General features: G+C 31.9%; 1 protein-coding gene and 1 long non-coding RNA gene across 24 annotated transcripts in view; one reads left to right on the top strand and one right to left on the bottom strand.

Moving 5' to 3' along the window:
- The window catches only part of LOC6649183 (sodium channel protein para), a 65,464-nt gene that overhangs the window by 11,429 nt on the left and 33,974 nt on the right, over positions 1-20,061 (top strand). For 13 of the 22 annotated variants that reach the window (XM_047011434.1, XM_047011435.1, XM_047011430.1 and 10 more), the window contains 10 exons: positions 3,654-3,782; positions 6,515-6,606; positions 6,770-7,046; positions 7,203-7,512; positions 10,237-10,545; positions 14,148-14,210; positions 15,895-16,075; positions 16,150-16,361; positions 16,433-16,532; positions 16,685-16,753. In XM_047011434.1, coding sequence (XP_046867390.1) covers positions 3,654-3,782; positions 6,515-6,606; positions 6,770-7,046; positions 7,203-7,512; positions 10,237-10,545; positions 14,148-14,210; positions 15,895-16,075; positions 16,150-16,361; positions 16,433-16,532; positions 16,685-16,753 — 1,742 coding nt within the window. The remainder of the gene's footprint in view (positions 1-3,653; positions 3,783-6,514; positions 6,607-6,769; positions 7,047-7,202; positions 7,513-10,236; positions 10,546-14,147; positions 14,211-15,894; positions 16,076-16,149; positions 16,362-16,432; positions 16,533-16,684; positions 16,754-20,061) is intronic. The other 9 variants (XM_047011432.1, XM_047011431.1, XM_023179316.2 and 6 more) reach the window with 1 other exon arrangement.
- On the bottom strand, positions 19,188-19,974 carry LOC124460502. 2 transcript variants are annotated; one of them, XR_006954412.1, is made up of 5 exons: positions 19,823-19,974; positions 19,728-19,742; positions 19,512-19,618; positions 19,411-19,451; positions 19,188-19,301 (listed from the first exon to the last, which is right to left on the bottom strand). It is a non-coding gene; the product is annotated as an uncharacterized LOC124460502 (long non-coding RNA). The 2 variants fall into 2 exon arrangements; XR_006954411.1 differs by having other exon boundaries at positions 19,728-19,974.

The following is a 20,061-nucleotide window of genomic DNA, read 5'->3' as shown; positions in this document are numbered from 1 at the left end:
AAACATTGTAGTAAGTAGATTTAAGTATCTATATAATCTTTATATACAAATTGTCATAAATTATTGTAGCTTAATGTATTTATAATTAGAACATTATACATAATATTATAATATATAGAATTTCTTTTAGTTTTCATTCGCGTTATCGATTGATAACATTATCTTCAATAGATCTCTTACCTCGAAACGATACTCGAAAACGAAATGCGATTGAATTGAATCCCTAATTGATTATTTTGTTTTGTATGATCGTTTGATTTCTTAATAGGACTAACTATTCTGAGATTTTCATAAAAATGTTAAGAAATATTTCTCGTACTTCGTTTCCGAGTATGTTTAGTGTATATACTTATAATTGGTAATATATAAGTAGTATTTATTGTAAATTAAAATGCTAAAAATAAGCCAAAAACCCCTGCCAAAAGAAAAATAAGAATACCAATGTAATTTATAGTTACATATATATATATATATATAAACAATAGTAGGTCGTATAACTGGGTCCTGTTTTTTGTGTTTCTAGTACTTTGAATCATTTAGTTTTGTCCCCCGTTCCTAAATACATTTTCCCTTTATCGGGCTTAGATTCCATTACAAATCTGTCTCTCATTATTCAATTTGAAGTAAAAGTAAAACAAATACAATCTGGGTATTCGACTATATTCACATTTGTATGTATGTATAAAGATATCGTTTGTTCTTTATCCATGAATCTAGCAATGCTGTATTGAAAATTTACATAGATCGTTTTTTTTTTTTTTTGAAATTTGTATAATAAATAAATAATAATTCATACAGCAGTGTTTCATCTTCATAGAGAATATCTCTTAAGCATACATACACATATATGAATATTATCCATAGTAGCAAAAATATAGAATGTATAGATAGAACAACCATATAACATTCCAATTGTTATAGAACTCTGACGACTAGTTCTAGTTTAGTTTTCTTTTTGTATTAAAACAGTAAAACAAAAACCGTATATAATTAGTTTTCAGTATATCACAGGGGTAGATAGATACATATTGAATAGGTGCATATAGGTACATTCATATACATATGTATACATATATTATAGATTTATTTAGCTAATGGTAAAATGTATAACGGTAAATCTAGTTGAAAGCGAGCAAATTGCGAAAACACCATTACAATAAAGAAAGTGAAAAGAGTAACGTCATTTTTTTAGCTGATATCAAAAATATTGTCGCAGATTTGGTATCAGAATGAAAACCCTCAATAGAGAAAGAGAGAGACAGCGTTAGGTAAGATGTTTTAAAAAGAGAGCGAGAGACAGAAAGAGAGAAAAGAGGAAGAATTGTAATAGAAAACAACACGAGCCAAAGACATAAGGATCTGCATACCAAGACAGTGTCACACACACACACACACACACACACACACACATACACATCTAAACATTTATGTCTACTCAGAGAAATCTAAGGCTAAAGCCTATTTTAGGCAGGAGCGGACTATGGTGAGTGAAGAACTGGTCATTATATCAGCTTCGGCTACTACACAGTTACGAGCCGAGCCATTGCCGAAGTGATATCGAGAGCGAGAGTAAAAGTTCTATTAACTTACACTCTCTTCACGCCTTTGCCTGGAGAGAGAGATAGAAAGCAAGAGCGTCCAATTGCTCTCTTTCATGCGATTGAGTGGAATCTTATCTATGCTGTATGTTTGTATGTGTCGCCATTGGTGTGACGCCGGGCAGAAGGAGGAGAAGGAGCACATAATACCTGCAATTAAAACACATCTCAAGAGTCCTTCACAGGCATTGAGGCCTAGGTCAAACGCCATAGCTCACCCACATCTTTGTCACAATGCCACCGCTCCTTCTCCTAATGCCCCCCCTTGGCCGTTCAGCTAGCGGCGATGACTTTGAACTAGTTGCACTTGGAAGAAGAAGAAGGAAACCCACAGACACAAAAAGAAAAAAAAATTAATATCCTTAAACCTGTGGACGGCGTCGACATCAAAATCCCCTTCTTTTTCTTTATTTAATTTCAATTGAATTTGAAATAAATTCATAATTTCCTTAATGACATCCTGACATAAAAATGATTGCTTTCTGAATCGGACTTTCAGATTAAAAGTATAGAACTATTTTGTTCTACTTTTTATTCGTCAATCGGGCTGTCGATTCGTCTGTCCATAGGGCAGCCCTAGCCTGGCTTAAATCAGTCAAATGGCTAACTACACACACACACACACACACACACACACACACACATAGAGAAGTGAATGAAGGTCTTTTTATTGATCTGACACCCACTAGCAGCATCGACATCAGCATGAGGCATCAGGCAGGTTAAGTATTAACCATTATTGACATTGACAATTGTCTAAGCGGCGCCATGTTCGATTGCCCAAGACTGACTGACTGACTGTCAGCCTGCTTGTTCAGGTGCCCGTCCGGCTGTCCGCTCCTCTGTCTATCTTCATCTTGGCCAAGTGCTCTTTGATGTAACCGCTATTCATCTTAGGGCAGCAAACAGCACATAAATGGCTAATCCCTAAGATATGTACTTATTTACCTAGTATATGTACTACCTAATTAACAACTCATTCTAAATGCCATGTGCTGAACCGGAACTATTGCCGAAGATTATTGCATAATAACGCTCAATCCGATATGTTAACTCATCATCACGTAACTTGTAAAAACGAATATCGTGAATACTCTTTCCACATGTAGTGTGTGAATATGTCTTGGTTTCATCTTTGAGTCTAGAGACATAGAGAGACAGATGGTTTCTTATGCAAAAATGTAGGAATACAAGAATAACAATGTTAATGTTTTAAAAAAATCTTAAGTGAGATTAGTTTATTCACCAAGCCACATGCTTACATACATACTGTATGTATGTACATATGTCCTAAGTAAGTTAAGTTTTAAGTTAGATAAGAAAAGAAAACTAATTTAAAATCAAATAAAATCACCAAATCAATTTGATTAGCCATAACATATACACATGTATGTATCTAAGCAGATCTTTCATTCTTCAACGACTCTTTAATACTCCACGTTATGTACTTATATAAAATACTATATATCTACATATGTATGTACAAGGTACATTCATCCTGCTGCATACACACTCATACTGCCATGTATGTATGTGTGTACAATTTTTTTTTGTTGTTTGTTTTAATGGTAAAAACATTGTGAAATTATAAAATCAGACAAATTTTGAAATTATCTTTTATTCTTCTAAATACAACAAATTGGCCTTATAACATGAATATGAATATGAATATGAATATGAATATGAATATGAATATGAATATGAATATGAATATGAATATGAATATGAATATGAATATGAATATGAATATGAATATGAATATGAATATGAATATGAATATGAATATGAATATGAATATGAATATGAATATGAATATGAATATGAATATGAATATGAATATGAATATGAATATGAATATGAATATGAATATGAATATGAATATGAATATGAATATGAATATGAATATGAATATGAATATGAATATGAATATGAATATGAATATGAATATGAATATGAATATGAATATGAATATGAATATGAATATGAATATCAATATTATCATGATAATTGAAGGCAATTCCAATTCGATGCGATTTCGCTTTAATTCGTTTTTAGGGTGATATTCACCGGAATCTACACATTTGAATCAGCTGTTAAAGTGATGGCACGAGGTTTCATTTTATGCCCGTTTACGTATCTTAGAGATGCATGGAATTGGCTGGACTTCGTAGTAATAGCTTTAGCGTGAGTTAATATGAATTAACTAAATAATGATCTATCTATTTCAATTAATTATTTATTTGATTTGAATATTTATTTACTTACTCACCCAATTTGCTTTGGCCCATCCCACCCACCCCCCAAACTCAATTCACTAAATTGGGCCAAATCAAGCGAGTTGTTGTAGCTATTTTAACATTAATACTATATCCACATTCCTTTCACTATTTACTCACTTATTAATAATCCTGCATTTTACTATAAACATTTTGTTTCTTTCAATTACCAAATTAGCTGACTAATAATTTGATTAATTTTTAATAAAAAAAACACACAAGCAATATTTAACAAATTACGGGATATTAAAATCACTTTTACTTGCCACATACATAATACATACCTAAATACATTCAAAAAATACATTTAATTTTTTAATTACACCTATAAATTACTCGCAAATTTGTAATTCTGTGTGTGTTGATGTGTGAGTAGAGGCGCATAATTAGTAAGTAATAAATAAATTAAGCAAGCAGAGGAAAGTTTCTTCATTGCCAAAAAAGTTCTTAGAACAAAAGGCAGGAAAATTGATTTCCACTTTGGAAAGAATACTTAATATATGTACATACATATATCTACAAAAACAAAACCCAAAATTTCCCTTTTGGATTCTCTCCTGGGGTTAAGATAGATGCAGCCAGTTCTATTTTTGCTTATAAATTTAAATGTGACTACCATTCGATAAGTATTTAGTTAATTGGCAGTAGCCAATTAACTTTAAATTATGCAAACGTCATGTCGTGTGAAATTATGCCACTTGTATCCTTGTATACTGTTGAAAATTATGTATATTTTTTTTCTCACTTTTAATTAATGCATTTCGAAAAAAAATGGTTGAAATTCTAGAAATTGTCGGAGTTACAGTATATTTTACTTTGATTTCGACATGGAAACTTACATATATAAATATGTATTTAATAATGTCCGCATACACACATACAGGGCCATAGGGCAACATATACATGCAAACATGATGAAATGTCACGGCAGCTAAAATTACACATACGCCATGTATGTAAGCCAAAGAGCTGGCACAAAAAGTCGCGCTAGTTGAGCATTTTTATTGATTTATTTTTCTTGTGTATATATTTGTCTATGTATGTGTGTGTGTGTGGTTTTTCTTCTTGCTAATGACGCGCCCAACACACTCACACACACTTACTGGCACACACACACACACACACACAAATACATATATACAGACACAAAGTAGAGGATTTTCTATGATTATTTGAAATACCAAAAACAAATATCCACTACCAACTCTTATACACACACACACACACACACACACACTCACACACAGACAGCAAAACCATAAACAAATTTTTTGGTATTTTATTCTTTGTTTCGTGACAATTTCATTTCATTGCTTTTTGTGTGCTTCGTTTTAACCATTTATTGGGTGGGCTGTCTATTTGCCCTTTTTTTTCTTGTTTTTCTTGTTTTTGTTGTATTTCGTTTCTCCCTTTCTTGTTTCTTGTTGGCTTTTCGTGCAGGCAGTTGGCGGCAGGCGGCGCCATTAAGTCGACCAGCCTTGGGGTTTTGTTTTTTAAAGCTCACTTTTAGGCGCCTAACTTGAATTCCCTTTTCTTTTGTTTGTTGTTGCTGTTGTGGGGCGGTACGAAACGAAGGCGCATGCCGGAGTGCTGGCGGCCGGGTGTTTGGAACCAAGTGGGGGGATTGGCGCCCTCAAAGAGGCGGGGTAAATTAGAATGCAGGGCAATTTAAGGCCATGCCATGGAAGTACATATAAATGACAGCATTCTCATTGCACGCAATGGCCGTTGGTGGGTGCCGGAGGGATTGGTGTGGGAATAGGCCAATAGGCAAATCGATAAATATTCATGAAAAATAAATGGGCGAACCAAACAAAAGGAAAGAACAAGAAAAAAATGTTAAATTCCCAAAGGATGACGTATGAATACAAACTGGACAATTTTTGTTACAATTTGGTAACCCAGCTCCATACATACATACATACATACATACATACATACATACATACATACATACATACATACATATGTACATATCTGGGTCTGGGTCTTGGTCTTGTTTCTGGGCTTGGACAGTAGTCGATAAGTATATTTTGCTTGCCCGAATATTTAGATTATTTTTATGCTCCCGCTGTTCCAAATGACCAAAGGCCCTCAAAAAAAAAGGGGAAAATTAACAATTTGGAATCTCTATCTCTAGAAATCTTTGACAGTCGAGAACCCTCGAGAATATTTATGATATAAACTCTTTAATGGCTTGGGTTAATTCTTTTTGATACTTTATTGATTTTGTTATGGTTTATGCCTTCACACACACACACACACACACACACACACACACACACAGACATACAGCTGTTTACACACACACACGTACACAAACATTTGTAATTAATAAACACATATGCATTATGAATGCATTATATACATAAATGCAATTTAATCTATACAATTTATATATAAATATATATATAGATATATATACAATATATTTGTATAGATATCTGTGTATATACGATGTAGTTTATTTGTTTATGTTTTCGATATGTAATTACTAATACTTGATGACAATTTCCCAATATGTACATACCATAAATACCTTTTCGCTGACATCATCAACGATAACGATAACGATAACAAACAACTCTATTCGATGATCTCGATAAAATCTGCTCGCTCGTTTATTCGTTTGTGGATCAGTTATGTGACGATGGGTATAGATTTAGGTAATCTAGCAGCCTTAAGAACGTTTCGAGTGCTGCGTGCTCTGAAAACCGTAGCTATTGTGCCAGGTATGATATGATATGTTGAGACTAGATCAACCACATGCATATGCATACATACATATATACATACACAGTTATTAACTGTATGAACGAGTTATTAAAAATCATTTATCTATCTATCATTCACTCCTCCATTTGTATCGTTGTTGATATACTCCACTGTGTTTAGGCTTGAAAACCATTGTCGGCGCTGTCATTGAATCTGTGAAAAATCTACGCGATGTGATAATTTTGACAATGTTCTCCTTATCGGTGTTCGCCCTAATGGGCCTACAAATTTATATGGGCGTTCTAACGCAGAAATGCATCAAGAAATTTCCATTGGATGGCTCATGGGGTAATTTAACGGACGAGAATTGGGACTATCATAATCGGAACAGTTCGAATTGGTATTCAGAAGATGAGGGTATATCGTTTCCCCTATGCGGCAATATATCAGGAGCTGGGTAAGTTTCGATATAATGAAACTAATAACATATTTGTTGATTGATATTGATTGAGATTGAGTAATAAAGGGTTTTGTTTTGTTTTGTTTAAGAATTATTCAAAAGTATTCAAATTGCATTCCCCCATATATGTATGTATATATTTATCTTCTTTAGCCAATGTGATGACGATTATGTGTGTCTGCAAGGATTCGGTCCGAATCCAAATTATGGCTATACCAGTTTCGATTCGTTCGGCTGGGCGTTTCTGTCTGCCTTCCGTTTGATGACCCAGGACTTTTGGGAGGATCTGTATCAGCTGGTTTTGCGTGCCGCTGGACCCTGGCATATGCTGTTCTTTATAGTCATCATCTTCCTAGGTTCATTCTATCTTGTGAATTTGATTTTGGCCATTGTTGCCATGTCATATGACGAATTGCAAAAGAAGGCCGAAGAAGAAGAGGCTGCCGAAGAGGAGGCAATACGTGTAAGTAGAAAACCAAAAAGGCGGGCCTGGAACGAAAAAAAAAAACAGATAAATAATAAAAAAGAAAAAAAAGAAATCCCCCCATCCCGCCATCCGCCATAAAACTGAGTAGATAATTTCAATTTCAATTGTGGGCCAATTGAGTATTGAAAATATTTACTTGTCAGCAGCCAATAACAGAGTTCCTTTTCTTCAATATCAAAACAACAATATTAATTCAAACTACTAAACTAGATCCGTATCTGTATCCGTATCTGTATCTGTGTCTGTATCTGTATCTGTATCTGTATTCGTATGTATATATGTATTACACACTTAGATGTCTCTCTGTCACTATCTATCACTATATATTTCACTTTCCTTCTCTCTCTCTCTCTCTCTATGTATCTCTATGTCTCTGTTGCTATCGTTCTCTATATGCTTTTCCCCCCTGTTCCCCATACTCAAATATATATACATACATACATATATGTGTACAATACCCATTCACATATATATGTACTTATCCTCAAGCAATATCAAATCGTGTAGTTGCTATGCCAATCACTTATACTATATCTAACCACAGGCATCGTATATCCTTGCATTCGTATATATAGATACTTATATACATACATACATCAATAATATGCATAAAATATACAGTTATATATACAATATAAATACTATATGACACCGTCGATAATAATAATCATAGTTCGAATTTATCCTATAAATGTCAATTTGGTCGTTTTATTCTGCTTACGAGGGCCACTTTAAAGTTCAAATTTTGAGTCTTTTTTCTTCCCCTTAAATCACTGAACGAAAGCAATTCTTTCCATCGAAAAGAAATGTTATCATTTCATGACTTTCTATCTACAAATTTCTTTTTATCAGCAGTTAATGGATTGAGGCGTGTCTAGAAGTTGATTTTCAAAAATTATCGGGAAAGACTCAAAATATGCTTAGTGACCCTCTCATTTTATGGCTTTATTGCACATCTGAATTCTTTATTACACCAAAAACAAAAAAACAAAAAACAATCGTTTTATATTCATATACAGAAAACGTAACAAAAACGTAAACCAACAGTCTAAAGTGAAAGTAGATGAGTATACAAAGAAATGACCCATCGAATTGACTACAAATGTATGTATATACATATATATTCATAGCAAATTGTCGTCTATCTCAGAATTTATGTACACATTGGCCTCTTGTCGTTTAGCCAATTATAACGTATACGCACAGTATGCCATCTAATAATAACGTATACGCACAGTATGCCAGCTAAAATGTTTGAAATTTATTGTTTATTGGATTCAAATAAATATTCACTTTAGAGTTAATTGAGCTTTCTACCTTAAATGGTAAATTAAACTCAAATTTTCCGTAAAAAAAACAGTCTCCGAACATTTTGATAACTCAAGATTCATAAACTCTTCTAATACACTCGTAATATTTCTAAGACTATGTTTTTGTAATCTTGAGAGTTTGAAGAAGACGATTTAAGATATTTTGGCCTTCTCTTTGTCTTACCCATGGCCTTTGGGTAAATCAGTCACTATATGTCCGAGGTCTACTTAAAGCAAGTATTAAGGATATATCCAAATTAAATTTCACTCTGCATAAAGTTAGTTTTGACTAAAATTGGCTAATGGGTTTAATGGGTTGGTTTAATAAAATATCTATAGAATTGAGTATTGAGGGAAACATTTTAACCCAATATTTATATTCACTAATCTATCTGCAAATAAATACTCAAGTTATTCTATTGCACAGCACTGTATAATATATATCTATCTGTAATACAAATACATATATAAAAAAAAAAAAATATATATGTAGATTAATCATTCATCTCCTATCCAACATCCTTATCCTTGCCGCCTTGCCATCAAAATCTAAGCAAAGTATAATCAGCCTTTCAGAAAGCCTTTCTTATTGACTCAAGTGTAGAAAATAGAATCAAATAGAGTCAAACTACAAACTCAAATTTAAGCTTATGAAAAAGATATTTCAAGTACAACTCAAGTATATTAACGCACTTTGCTAAGAAACACATTTATAGAACTTTGAAAAAGTATTTTCAAATACAATTCAAATTTATTATGAACTTCTCAAAGTAAAACTTCTTGAAACTATGTGACATAGCAATAAACAATCTTGATTAAATTTGGCATTTTCACAACCATTATAACCATGTACTTACAATTAGTACTGAACTCGATATATATAAAGACTGTAATACATATAAGAAGATTTTCAAGTTGGCTAATATAGATCGATTTGTGAATGTGTATTATTTATATAGTCGGAGATGATGCCTTCGGAACATATCTTTTATCGAAGGGTATCACAAGATATTTCTAGAAACATATGGAAAGTTCTATAGCAAGGAATATATGTGTTTTGGTGAAATCCTTTTCGTCCTTTTTCCACTAACCATTGACATTGTTACTCCTACATCCTAAGTCCCATATAAATATATACATTTTCTACATATCCACATACATATATACCTATATATATATATATATATATACTTACTTAAACATGCATATTTGGTGTAATGTAATATTTGATGTGATCGCCCTCCATATCCCCCTTTCTTTCTCTTTCCCTTTCTCTCTCCGTCTCTCTCTCTCTCTGCTTCTCTTTCTTTCTTTCTCTTTCTCTCTCTCTCTCTTTCTCTTTCTTTCTCTGTGTGTCTCTCTCGAAAATCGCAAAATTTCATTATTATAGGAAGCAGAAGAAGCGGCAGCTGCCAAGGCAGCAAAATTAGAGGAAAGAGCCAATGCCCAGGCACAGGCCGCTGCCGATGCTGCTGCCGCCGAGGAGGCAGCTCTTCATCCGGAAATGGCCAAGAGTCCAACCTATTCGTGCATTAGCTATGAGCTGTTTGTGGGTGGCGAGAAGGGCAACGATGACAACAACAAGGAGAAAATGTCCATACGCAGCGTCGAAGTGGAGTCGGAGTCGGTGAGCGTTATACAAAGACAACCAGCACCTACTACAGCACACCAAGCTACCAAAGTTCGTAAAGTGAGCACGGTAAGTATTCCGAGCGCAGCATATGTTTTGTTTTCCTTCCTTATTTTTTGTTCCGTCTGATCTCTGAGTTTGTTTTTGCAGTTTTTTCCCTTATAATTCTCTCTTTTAATTGCAATTTCTGTGTTTTCTTTTTGATTTGGATTTCTTTTGTTTGATTTGAGCGTTTAGAAGAAAAGATAATCTATATTCGCATACATACATAATTACATGTAGGTACTTACACACATACATGCATATCTATATATACATACATATATGTATATACAAATGTATGTTTGTATGTATGTGTATGCATGTGTATTAATCCAGGCATCATTCAGAGAGAGAAAACCCACCAAAAATTAAGCCATTTGCGTTTTCAATTTATAAAAAGTTTTGTGTTATATTTTGAGTTTTTAGTTTTATAAGTTTCTATTTTCATTTAGTTTGCTTTGCATCAATCATAGTACTACCAAAACTAGTATTTATACTAATATTGTGTGGGGTCTTGTTCCGTTCCATTTGACTTTGTATCAAAGTTATCAATTAGCCTTAAATCTAATGCAATACTCTCCGGGTTCGAATTCTTCAGACTTTTTGTTTTTTTCCTCTTTTCTAATTGAGTTTTCGTTTTTCAATGTGTAATTGTGTGTGTGCTTGTGTGTGCGTGTGTGTGTGGGTGTGTGTGTGTGGTATATTCATTTAAGAGTTCCACTTTCTTTCAGTTTGATGGCTTTATATATACATATACACACACACATATATATATATATAGAACTTAACTTGTAATCATTTCTTTGGATATTGATTTTCGATCGATGATAGATTATTGTATCTCTCTTTAGTAGAAACTTTAATGAGAGAGTCAAACATTTTGATTGGCCCATGACTATTAATGATTGATTAGTGCATGTATTTTTCTATGTATGTGTGTGTGTATGAATGTGCGTGGTTAAAAATAGTTAACAACTTAAGTTTCATTTTTCTTTGATGCTTTCTAAATAATTTCTTAATGATTTCCATTTCGATTGTTTCGATTTGAATTCGGGTCAATTTCCAATTACCATTTTGCTCGGAATGCTTTAGGTGACTAAATTTATATTTTTTCTCTATATATACATACATACATATATACAAATTAGTTAAACATGCTTACAGTATATACTTCTATATACATATATATACACGCATTTATGTATAAATATGTATATATACATATGTACCTACATGTATAACATGCATACATAAAAAAACATTTCTATTATGATTTGCCAAATTGCAAATTATACACCAGCAAAAGTAAAATCAAATTAAGGATTTCTTCGCCTTTTATGGCTAGTAATTTTTGCCTTTTGCTTAACAACAACAACAACAACAACAACAACAATAACCGAGAAGAAAACAAAAATTTCATTATTAATAGCAACAACAATAACAACAACAACAACAAGTTGACAGCTTTCTTTAAGTACTTTCAGTATTTGATTTGTATAATCCATAATATTTTTTGTTTTGGTTTTTTTTCGTCTCTCCCCATCTTTTGTTTAATTATTAACAAGTTATTTCTAACTATCGCTCGCTCTCTAAATAAATATATTTATAACTATTGCTTGTGCTACCTTTAGTTAATCTAGTATATATTATTGATTGCATTAACATTATTTGCATGTGTATTTAATAATAAGTGTAGCATTTAGCGCATTTACATTTTGAATACTTCTTTCAACCAAACAATAAAAATGAATAATAATTTGTGTGGGAACCGTGAAAGTTGCCGTGCAAAAACTCTGATTGAAATGATGAGGAAATCGAGACCAACTTAAAGGCAACTGGGCAAAGGCATCTGGGAAATCATAGAAACGATTGATTCAATAATTGTAGCTAGCAAAAGTGCCAACTTTACATATATAGTATTTCTACACCCAATCAATTATTGCTATTGCTCTCACACTCTAATTTTCCAAGTCGTTTTTCCAATGCAATGCATTGCTCACCGCCATCTACATAATAATATATACATATATATATATATATATATATATAATATATAGTACTCTTTTATTATTGTGTTCCCTGTTTTTTCTTGGGTTTTTTGTTTTGTTTTTGTATTTGTTCGCTCTCTCTCTCTTGCTGGCGGATAAAACTTAAAATATTGATCAAATATTGTATACAAACATACAAACAACAAATCAAACATATTAAGCGCCCAAAGGCCTTAAACTTGTTTGTTTCATAGAGACACTTTGAAAACTGCAAGAACAACTTGTACGAGAATCCAAATGCACGAGTATTATACATACATATATACATATATAGAAAGTGCATGTCAAATCACTGCAAGATCGATTTAGATTCCAGAAAACAAAGCTTAGGCTAATTTCAAAATTAAAGATTAATTTATAAAGGAACAAACAAACGAAAAAAGTTTTCAACTTTATAGCATATTATTTATCCAATAATTATTCTCGCTGTGTGGCTCTTGCTCGCTCGCTCGCTGACTCGCTAATTTTCTATTCGCTACTAGCTACTCGCTGGCTATGTAGCTAGTTCTTATATTTGTTCATACTTTGCTCGGCAAAAAAAAAACCAAATCAAAAGTAAATTTACAGAATTTCAATTCAAACTCAGGTAGGTTTTACTTTCATTATCTCTCTCTCTCTCTCTCTCTCTCTCTGTAAATCTAACTATAACCCTTTCAAAAAAATACACTGAAAACAACAAGAATACACATAAGAAAAACAGTGCCAAATGCTGAGAAGGGGAATAGATAGATAGATAGATAGATAGTAAACTACTTTTTATTTGTGATTTTTTGTTTATTTTTTTTTGTTATTTTTATTTATTTTTGTTAATGTGAAAAGCGTAGCATAAGTTAGATTCTTTGCATCCGTATTCATATATATATACCTATATAAATATATGGAAATTTATATGTGTATATATATTAGATATTTTTGAAATATATTGTTCAAAAAGAAATTTAGTCGGTAGAAAATTACAATTCAATTGAAAATAACAAGTAAAAATCAATAATCCTTTTTTTCTTCTGGTTGATGGGAGCTTTTGATTGATGGATTTGTTTGTCTCATTTAAGTTGTGTTTTTGTTTTTGGTTTTTATTTAAAATTTTCTTATTTTTTTTTTTGTATATAGTTGGTTGGTAAACTGTATATACATATATGTATATAACATCTCCCTGCTCTCCACCATTTTAGTAACAAATCTAAGCGAAGAATTTAAATTAAATTAACATTTTTTCCTCCCTTTATTTATCAATGAAATGCTAAGCTGTAGTATACAATACACAAATATACAAAAGTACACACACGAATTAAATATTTAAAAAACACACACAGACAAACACACACACACACACACACACAGAGATACACACATATATTTAAGTAAATAAACCTCCATATTTCAACATATTTTGCTTTCAAATAGTAGAACATAAAATCAAAGTATTTATATACATATAATCTACATTTGAAATGAGGAATATATATATATACAAATATATATATATATATGTTATTTGATTCAATTTTTCTTTTTCTTCTTCTATTTAAAACTTTTATTTGTAAAAAAAAAAAAAACAACTATGTATTCAACAAAACTTAGACATCCTTATCCTTACCTGGTTCACCGTTTAACATACGCAGGGGATCACGTAGTTCTCACAAGGTAAGCGCCCAACACACACACACACACACACACACACACTCACACTCACACTCACACACAGACACTGTACTTTCATGTACTTTTTAAATCCTTCTCATTAGATACATATCTAGACATAGATCTCACAGTCTCTAGATTTTATCAAATGATCATTAGTAGGCAGTAATCTAAAGTAAGCTACTTGACTTTGACAGAAATTGTACACACATAAACACACAAATATATATACATTACAATATTACGAACAACAAAAGCAATAGCAATAATATCCTAACTATAGTTTAACTCAAATGAGTAGGTACATACATAGTTAGTTATAATCATCTTTCATACTAAATAATCATGTTGGTCTTACTAAACTATTGATTTCTCTATGTTTTTACAGTTTTCCTTGTTTTATTTGATTTTGATTTTTCATGCTATTCATATAATCATAATCGTCTATAATACCATATAATCTGTTAACCTAATTGTCTATTATATTGTATATAACTTGCTGATCTATCCATTTACTCACAATAAACACCAAAAATACTGATCCTCACAAAAGGAGATTTCGATGTATGTTTCATCTTGTAGCATTTCTTTTAGAACTCAAATCTATCTTAGATCTTCACTCTTATTAAAAGAGTTTAAAGCCATAAAAATCTATATTTTCTGAATGAAATCGTAAGCAAATTCTAAGGCAGGGAGGAGATATCTAAATTGGTTTTTAAAAGAAAGAAAGAGTATTTCAAAGTCAGCTTTTCATGAACCAAAGAGAATTTTTGAAATGGTTCATCTTATCCATTTAATAATTATGATGTAAAAATGGGATAATTCTCACACACACCGACACACACTCACACACTGATTGATTATAATAAACTGCGTCTGTCACTTGTCACTTGTCACCGTCATGTTGTCAATGTATTTGGCTTTTGTTTTATTAAGTTTTGTATTTATAGTAGTTTTCGTATTTGATTTTTGAATTTGTCTTATCAGTTTTAAGTTGTCTCCAGGATAATAAATGTATGTAATCATGTCGCTTCGTGTGATTATATTGTGTAACCCATACATACATGCATACATAAATAATAAACATACATATATATATATAACTACTATATAAAATATATATATATATGTATATGTGTACATATTCTATTGTCATTTTTGTTCTTTTGACTTTTTATTTAAATTTACTTTTCTTTTCATACTGATCTCTCGTCTTGTTGGTTTTTTAACAAAGTGCCCTTGCACTCATTTAGACAGATAAATAACGATGAAATTTATGCAACCTCTGGCTAAATGTTTTGTACTCTACTGTACTGTACTGTGTCCCATGTCCGTCTGAAATGTCTGTTACGACTGTGCACTCTTCTTCATGTGCACGAAATGTAAACAAAAAGATCTATGAAAATTATTGATTATATTTGTTTAATTATATTTGTTTTTGTAATTTCTGTTGTGTCATCTAAATGTTTACTTTAAATTAATGTTTTTACGCTTTCGTTTCTGATCATATCACATCGACAAAGGGCTTATAATTTCATCATAAATGGAGCCCATCTAAGTTAATCAAATTTTTATTAGTCCTAACTAACTTTAGCAGTGTGTGCGTCCATAACTATTTTATATATATACATATAAAAGTTAATTTTGTAATGTACAAATTTAAATTAACTGCCCCGCCCAATCGCAGTACACGATACGGAATGGACGTGGCCGTTTCGGTATACCGGGGAGCGATCGTAAGCCGTTGGTACTATCAACATATCAGGATGCACAGCAACACTTGCCCTATGCCGATGACTCGAATGCGGTGACGCCCATGTCAGAAGAAAATGGGGCCATTATTGTGCCCGTCTATTATGGCAATCTAGGTAAGCTCTTTGATTGGCTTTGATTAATCAATCGTTGTTGAATTCCCATCTCACTCTCTCTCTCTCTCTCATAGGCTCTAGACACTCATCGTATACCTCGCATCAGTCCAGAATATCGTATACCTCACATGGCGATCTTTTGGGCGGCATGGCCGTCATGGGCGTCAGCACAATGACCAAAGAGAGTAAATTGCGTAATCGCAATTCACGCAATCAATCAGTGGGGGGCACAAATGGTGCCACCACCTGCATGGATACCAATCATAAACTCGAGCATCGAGACTATGTAAGTTGAAATTGAAACCAAATACTCTTCTTACAATTAGTGTGGATTGATACTCATTAAATCTTAAATAGGAAATTGGTCTGGAGTGCACGGACGAAGCTGGCAAGATTAAACATCATGACAATCCTTTTATCGAGCCCGTCCAGACACAAACGGTGGTCGACATGAAAGGTAAATTCATATACATAGGTTACAAACGATTCATCGATGAACTTGTTATGGATTTCAAACGGCTTTCAGTCAATCGACTTCCAGAAGTTTCTTTCATTTGTAGAGTGATACAGATTACAGAATTTCACTAGAGATATATTTCTACTTTTCAGATGTTATGGTTCTGAATGATATAATTGAACAAGCCGCAGGTCGGCATAGTCGAGCTAGCGATCGAGGTGGTAAGTCACTTGATCTTAACTCAAAGCTAACTATCATTTTGTTCAAACCGAAAAAAAAAAAACAAAAAAACCATTGATTGATATATATTTTGCATCTATACATATACATACATAGTACATAAACATATGAAAATTGCATACTTAAGTATGTTTATGCATACTGTTTCATTTTTGTACATTTTGCATAGAGCCAATGACAGACAACTGTCTGTCCCCTGCTCTGAACTCCAAACTCTAACTCTCTCTCTTTTTAAATACATAAATATCTATATATCAAATATATTATTTTTTTTATTGTCAATTCGAATTTCTTATGCGTTTCCGTCATTTTCATATTTTCATAATTCTATTGTTTTGTCGTCTCTATTGAACATTTTTTAATGTAAATATTATGCCATGTGTGATGATGATTATGATGATGATGATAAATAACATTGATAATAAATTAACATTTCGGTTTTGAGTTTCTATTTTGTTTTGCTGCATGTGGAGCATTTAGAGCCTGTGCATCAAATTAATAAACAAAACAAAATTTGCAACTTGAAAAAGTTGTTTCCCTTTAATAAATTTTTGTTTCAATTGTTGTCTAGTCACTTTTGCATATCATTTTTGTTTGTGTTTTTTATTGTCCTTTCATTGATATAAACATACATTTAAAACATTTATATATATATATATAAATATACCTATATATACTCAAATGAATGACTTCTTTGACTCGTCCATTTTATTTAATTGCCATTTGATGCTAACAGAAGAAAGCCAAAAACAAAAAAAAAAGAAAAAGAAACAAAAAAAACAATTTAAAAAAAAAAAAACAAAAATAATTTTTTTCCAAAAAAAGAAAAACAAAACGCAAAACAGCAAGCGAAAGTTTATCACTTAACTCACTCACAGATACACATACACAAAAGCCTACGCAACACACACACACACACACACACACATACTCACAGATACGAACAATTTCTCTTGCCCCAAATAGTAGGCAACAAAAAGTATAACTTACGGGTTTCTTTTTCTATAGATCTGCTTTACACCCAAACACACACACACACAATTACACACAGCGAGACATTTATTGCTGCTGCTCACAGCACTTTGCTGCCGTGCCTAATAACAGTACACAAGCCACACACACACCCACACACACAAGGATAGTAGTTAAAGCTGATGACAGAAATGGGCTCAATTGAATACAAATATTTGCAGTCTCTTATACTTTTTGACTTATCGCCTCTAGTTTTCTTGCCTTTCGTATACTTTTTATTCTTTTTTTTTTGTTAGGATTTTTCATTTGCTTGTGAATTTTCATTTTCCTCCCCCATTTAGAGCATGTCTGTTGCGTAGAAATTAATAATTAATTACTTTGTTAAGAATCTTAATCAATATTGTCGTAGTTTGAAATATTTTGAAATATGCATTTCAGCTCTTCTGTTACTATTAGTAGAAAATTTTGTAATTAATCTATACCTACATATAGTTCATAATAAATAAATCAATTAAATAGCATGCTTAAATTCTATTTGCTCTCTATAACTCTTAATTTTATTTCTTTTTCTTTGTTTTCTTTATTGTTTGTAGAAGTTTTTTCTATAGTCTAACAACACAAAAATATACATACTACACACATATCACCACCACCACCACCACCACTACCACTACCACTACAACCACCACCACCGACAACACAAAGAAAAACGTACAATGATATGGTTAAATTATTATTCATCTATAATTAACTAGAATTTAAACAATCGCCACGTGAAATAGTACATACATACATAGACATATGGCATATACCTAGATATGTATATGTATGTACACATATGTATGTATGTATGTATGTACATATATACTTATGTACATATGTGTATATATCTTTATGTATGTACATATGTAGTATACAAAATAACTTAAATAACTAAAATGAAAATCTATTTACTACTTGCATTTATTCAAAATGAACGCTTAACATTTGTATTGGATGACATTTCGATTTGGAAAGCTTTTGTACTTTCTCCCCCGTCTACCAAGTCTATAGCTTGGCCAATTTACTTCAATTAACTTTAATTAAATGTGACTACAGTTAGTTAGTTAGCCAAATCCATTTATAGCAGTATATTGTATCTCTACATACATTCAAGTAGTTAGTTAACTAAAGCATTGTAACTACAGGTGGACTTTTGAGTCCAATATGGTTATTCAAATACAATCTAGTTTTTGAAATTCGACAAAATTCACATGAAGCTATCGACTTTGCATCGACTTTATGGACTCGAAAATATTACCTTCTCTGTGTTGCAAATATCTGAACAATCTTATAATACCCTCTACGAGGACATAATAAAATGCGATCCACACAAATTATTAAGCAAGCTGCATAGAACGAAAACTCTCAAGAGATCAATGACTTTATTCTATTTATCACAATTCAGCCATTATGTCGCAATTTCCATGATTTTGTTTAAGAATTGTATGAGTTATAGTCGGGGAATGGGCAGCTACATATATTTTAAACTTGGCTACGCCTTTGCTATGATTCCATCTAAAACGTGAAAAATCTCCTTTTAATATGTCAATCTCCCCATTTTTTTCGATCAAAACCAAAGAATACTAAAATTCTATCGAATCTATATAACTAACTACATTCGAACCTTTGATAAAACACCATACAATCGATGAACAAGAAGGTCACCTGTGAATACAATACTTTAGTTTTGGTTAGTCCAATAGATTAGTATACATACATACATACATTCATATTACCATATCCGATTTAATCTCGATCAGACAAGTTCTAGTTGTGGTCCATTCTTACTATATATCGATAATGGTTATACAATATTAATACCTTCTTTTATGCTAGGAAGTCAAATTTTTAACGTTTGCCAAGGAAGTTTTTTGAGAAAACAAACATGTTGGACAATTTTTATATAGAAATTCATTCAACTCATTGCCAGTAGATACTCACATAAATAAATGCAAACTATTAAACCAGTCAAAGACATTAAAGGGGAGCCAGTAGATTAATTGCAGACAAATAATAAATCAATTTGTATTTTTCACCTTAATTATTAAATGCAAATCAAGCCTCTATCTCTATATATCCTTCTCTCTGTTTTGTAATTCTTTTTTTTTTTTTTATCTTGTTAGCACCACTTAGTAATAGTTAGAAAACATTTGTTTCAATTAAATTGAAAAAAATTCCAAATTAAAAACCAAAAACACACAAAAGCCACAAAAAAAAACAAATAAACCAAAAAATCAGCAGTAAGCAAAGAACCTTAACGAATGATATCCAATGC

Source organism: Drosophila willistoni (genome assembly GCF_018902025.1).
Source record: "Drosophila willistoni isolate 14030-0811.24 chromosome XL unlocalized genomic scaffold, UCI_dwil_1.1 Seg141, whole genome shotgun sequence".
In the NCBI taxonomy this organism is placed as follows: domain Eukaryota; kingdom Metazoa; phylum Arthropoda; class Insecta; order Diptera; family Drosophilidae; genus Drosophila; species Drosophila willistoni.
The sequence above is the reverse complement of the archived record's forward strand: the minus strand, read 5'-3'. Positions and strand labels throughout refer to the sequence as shown.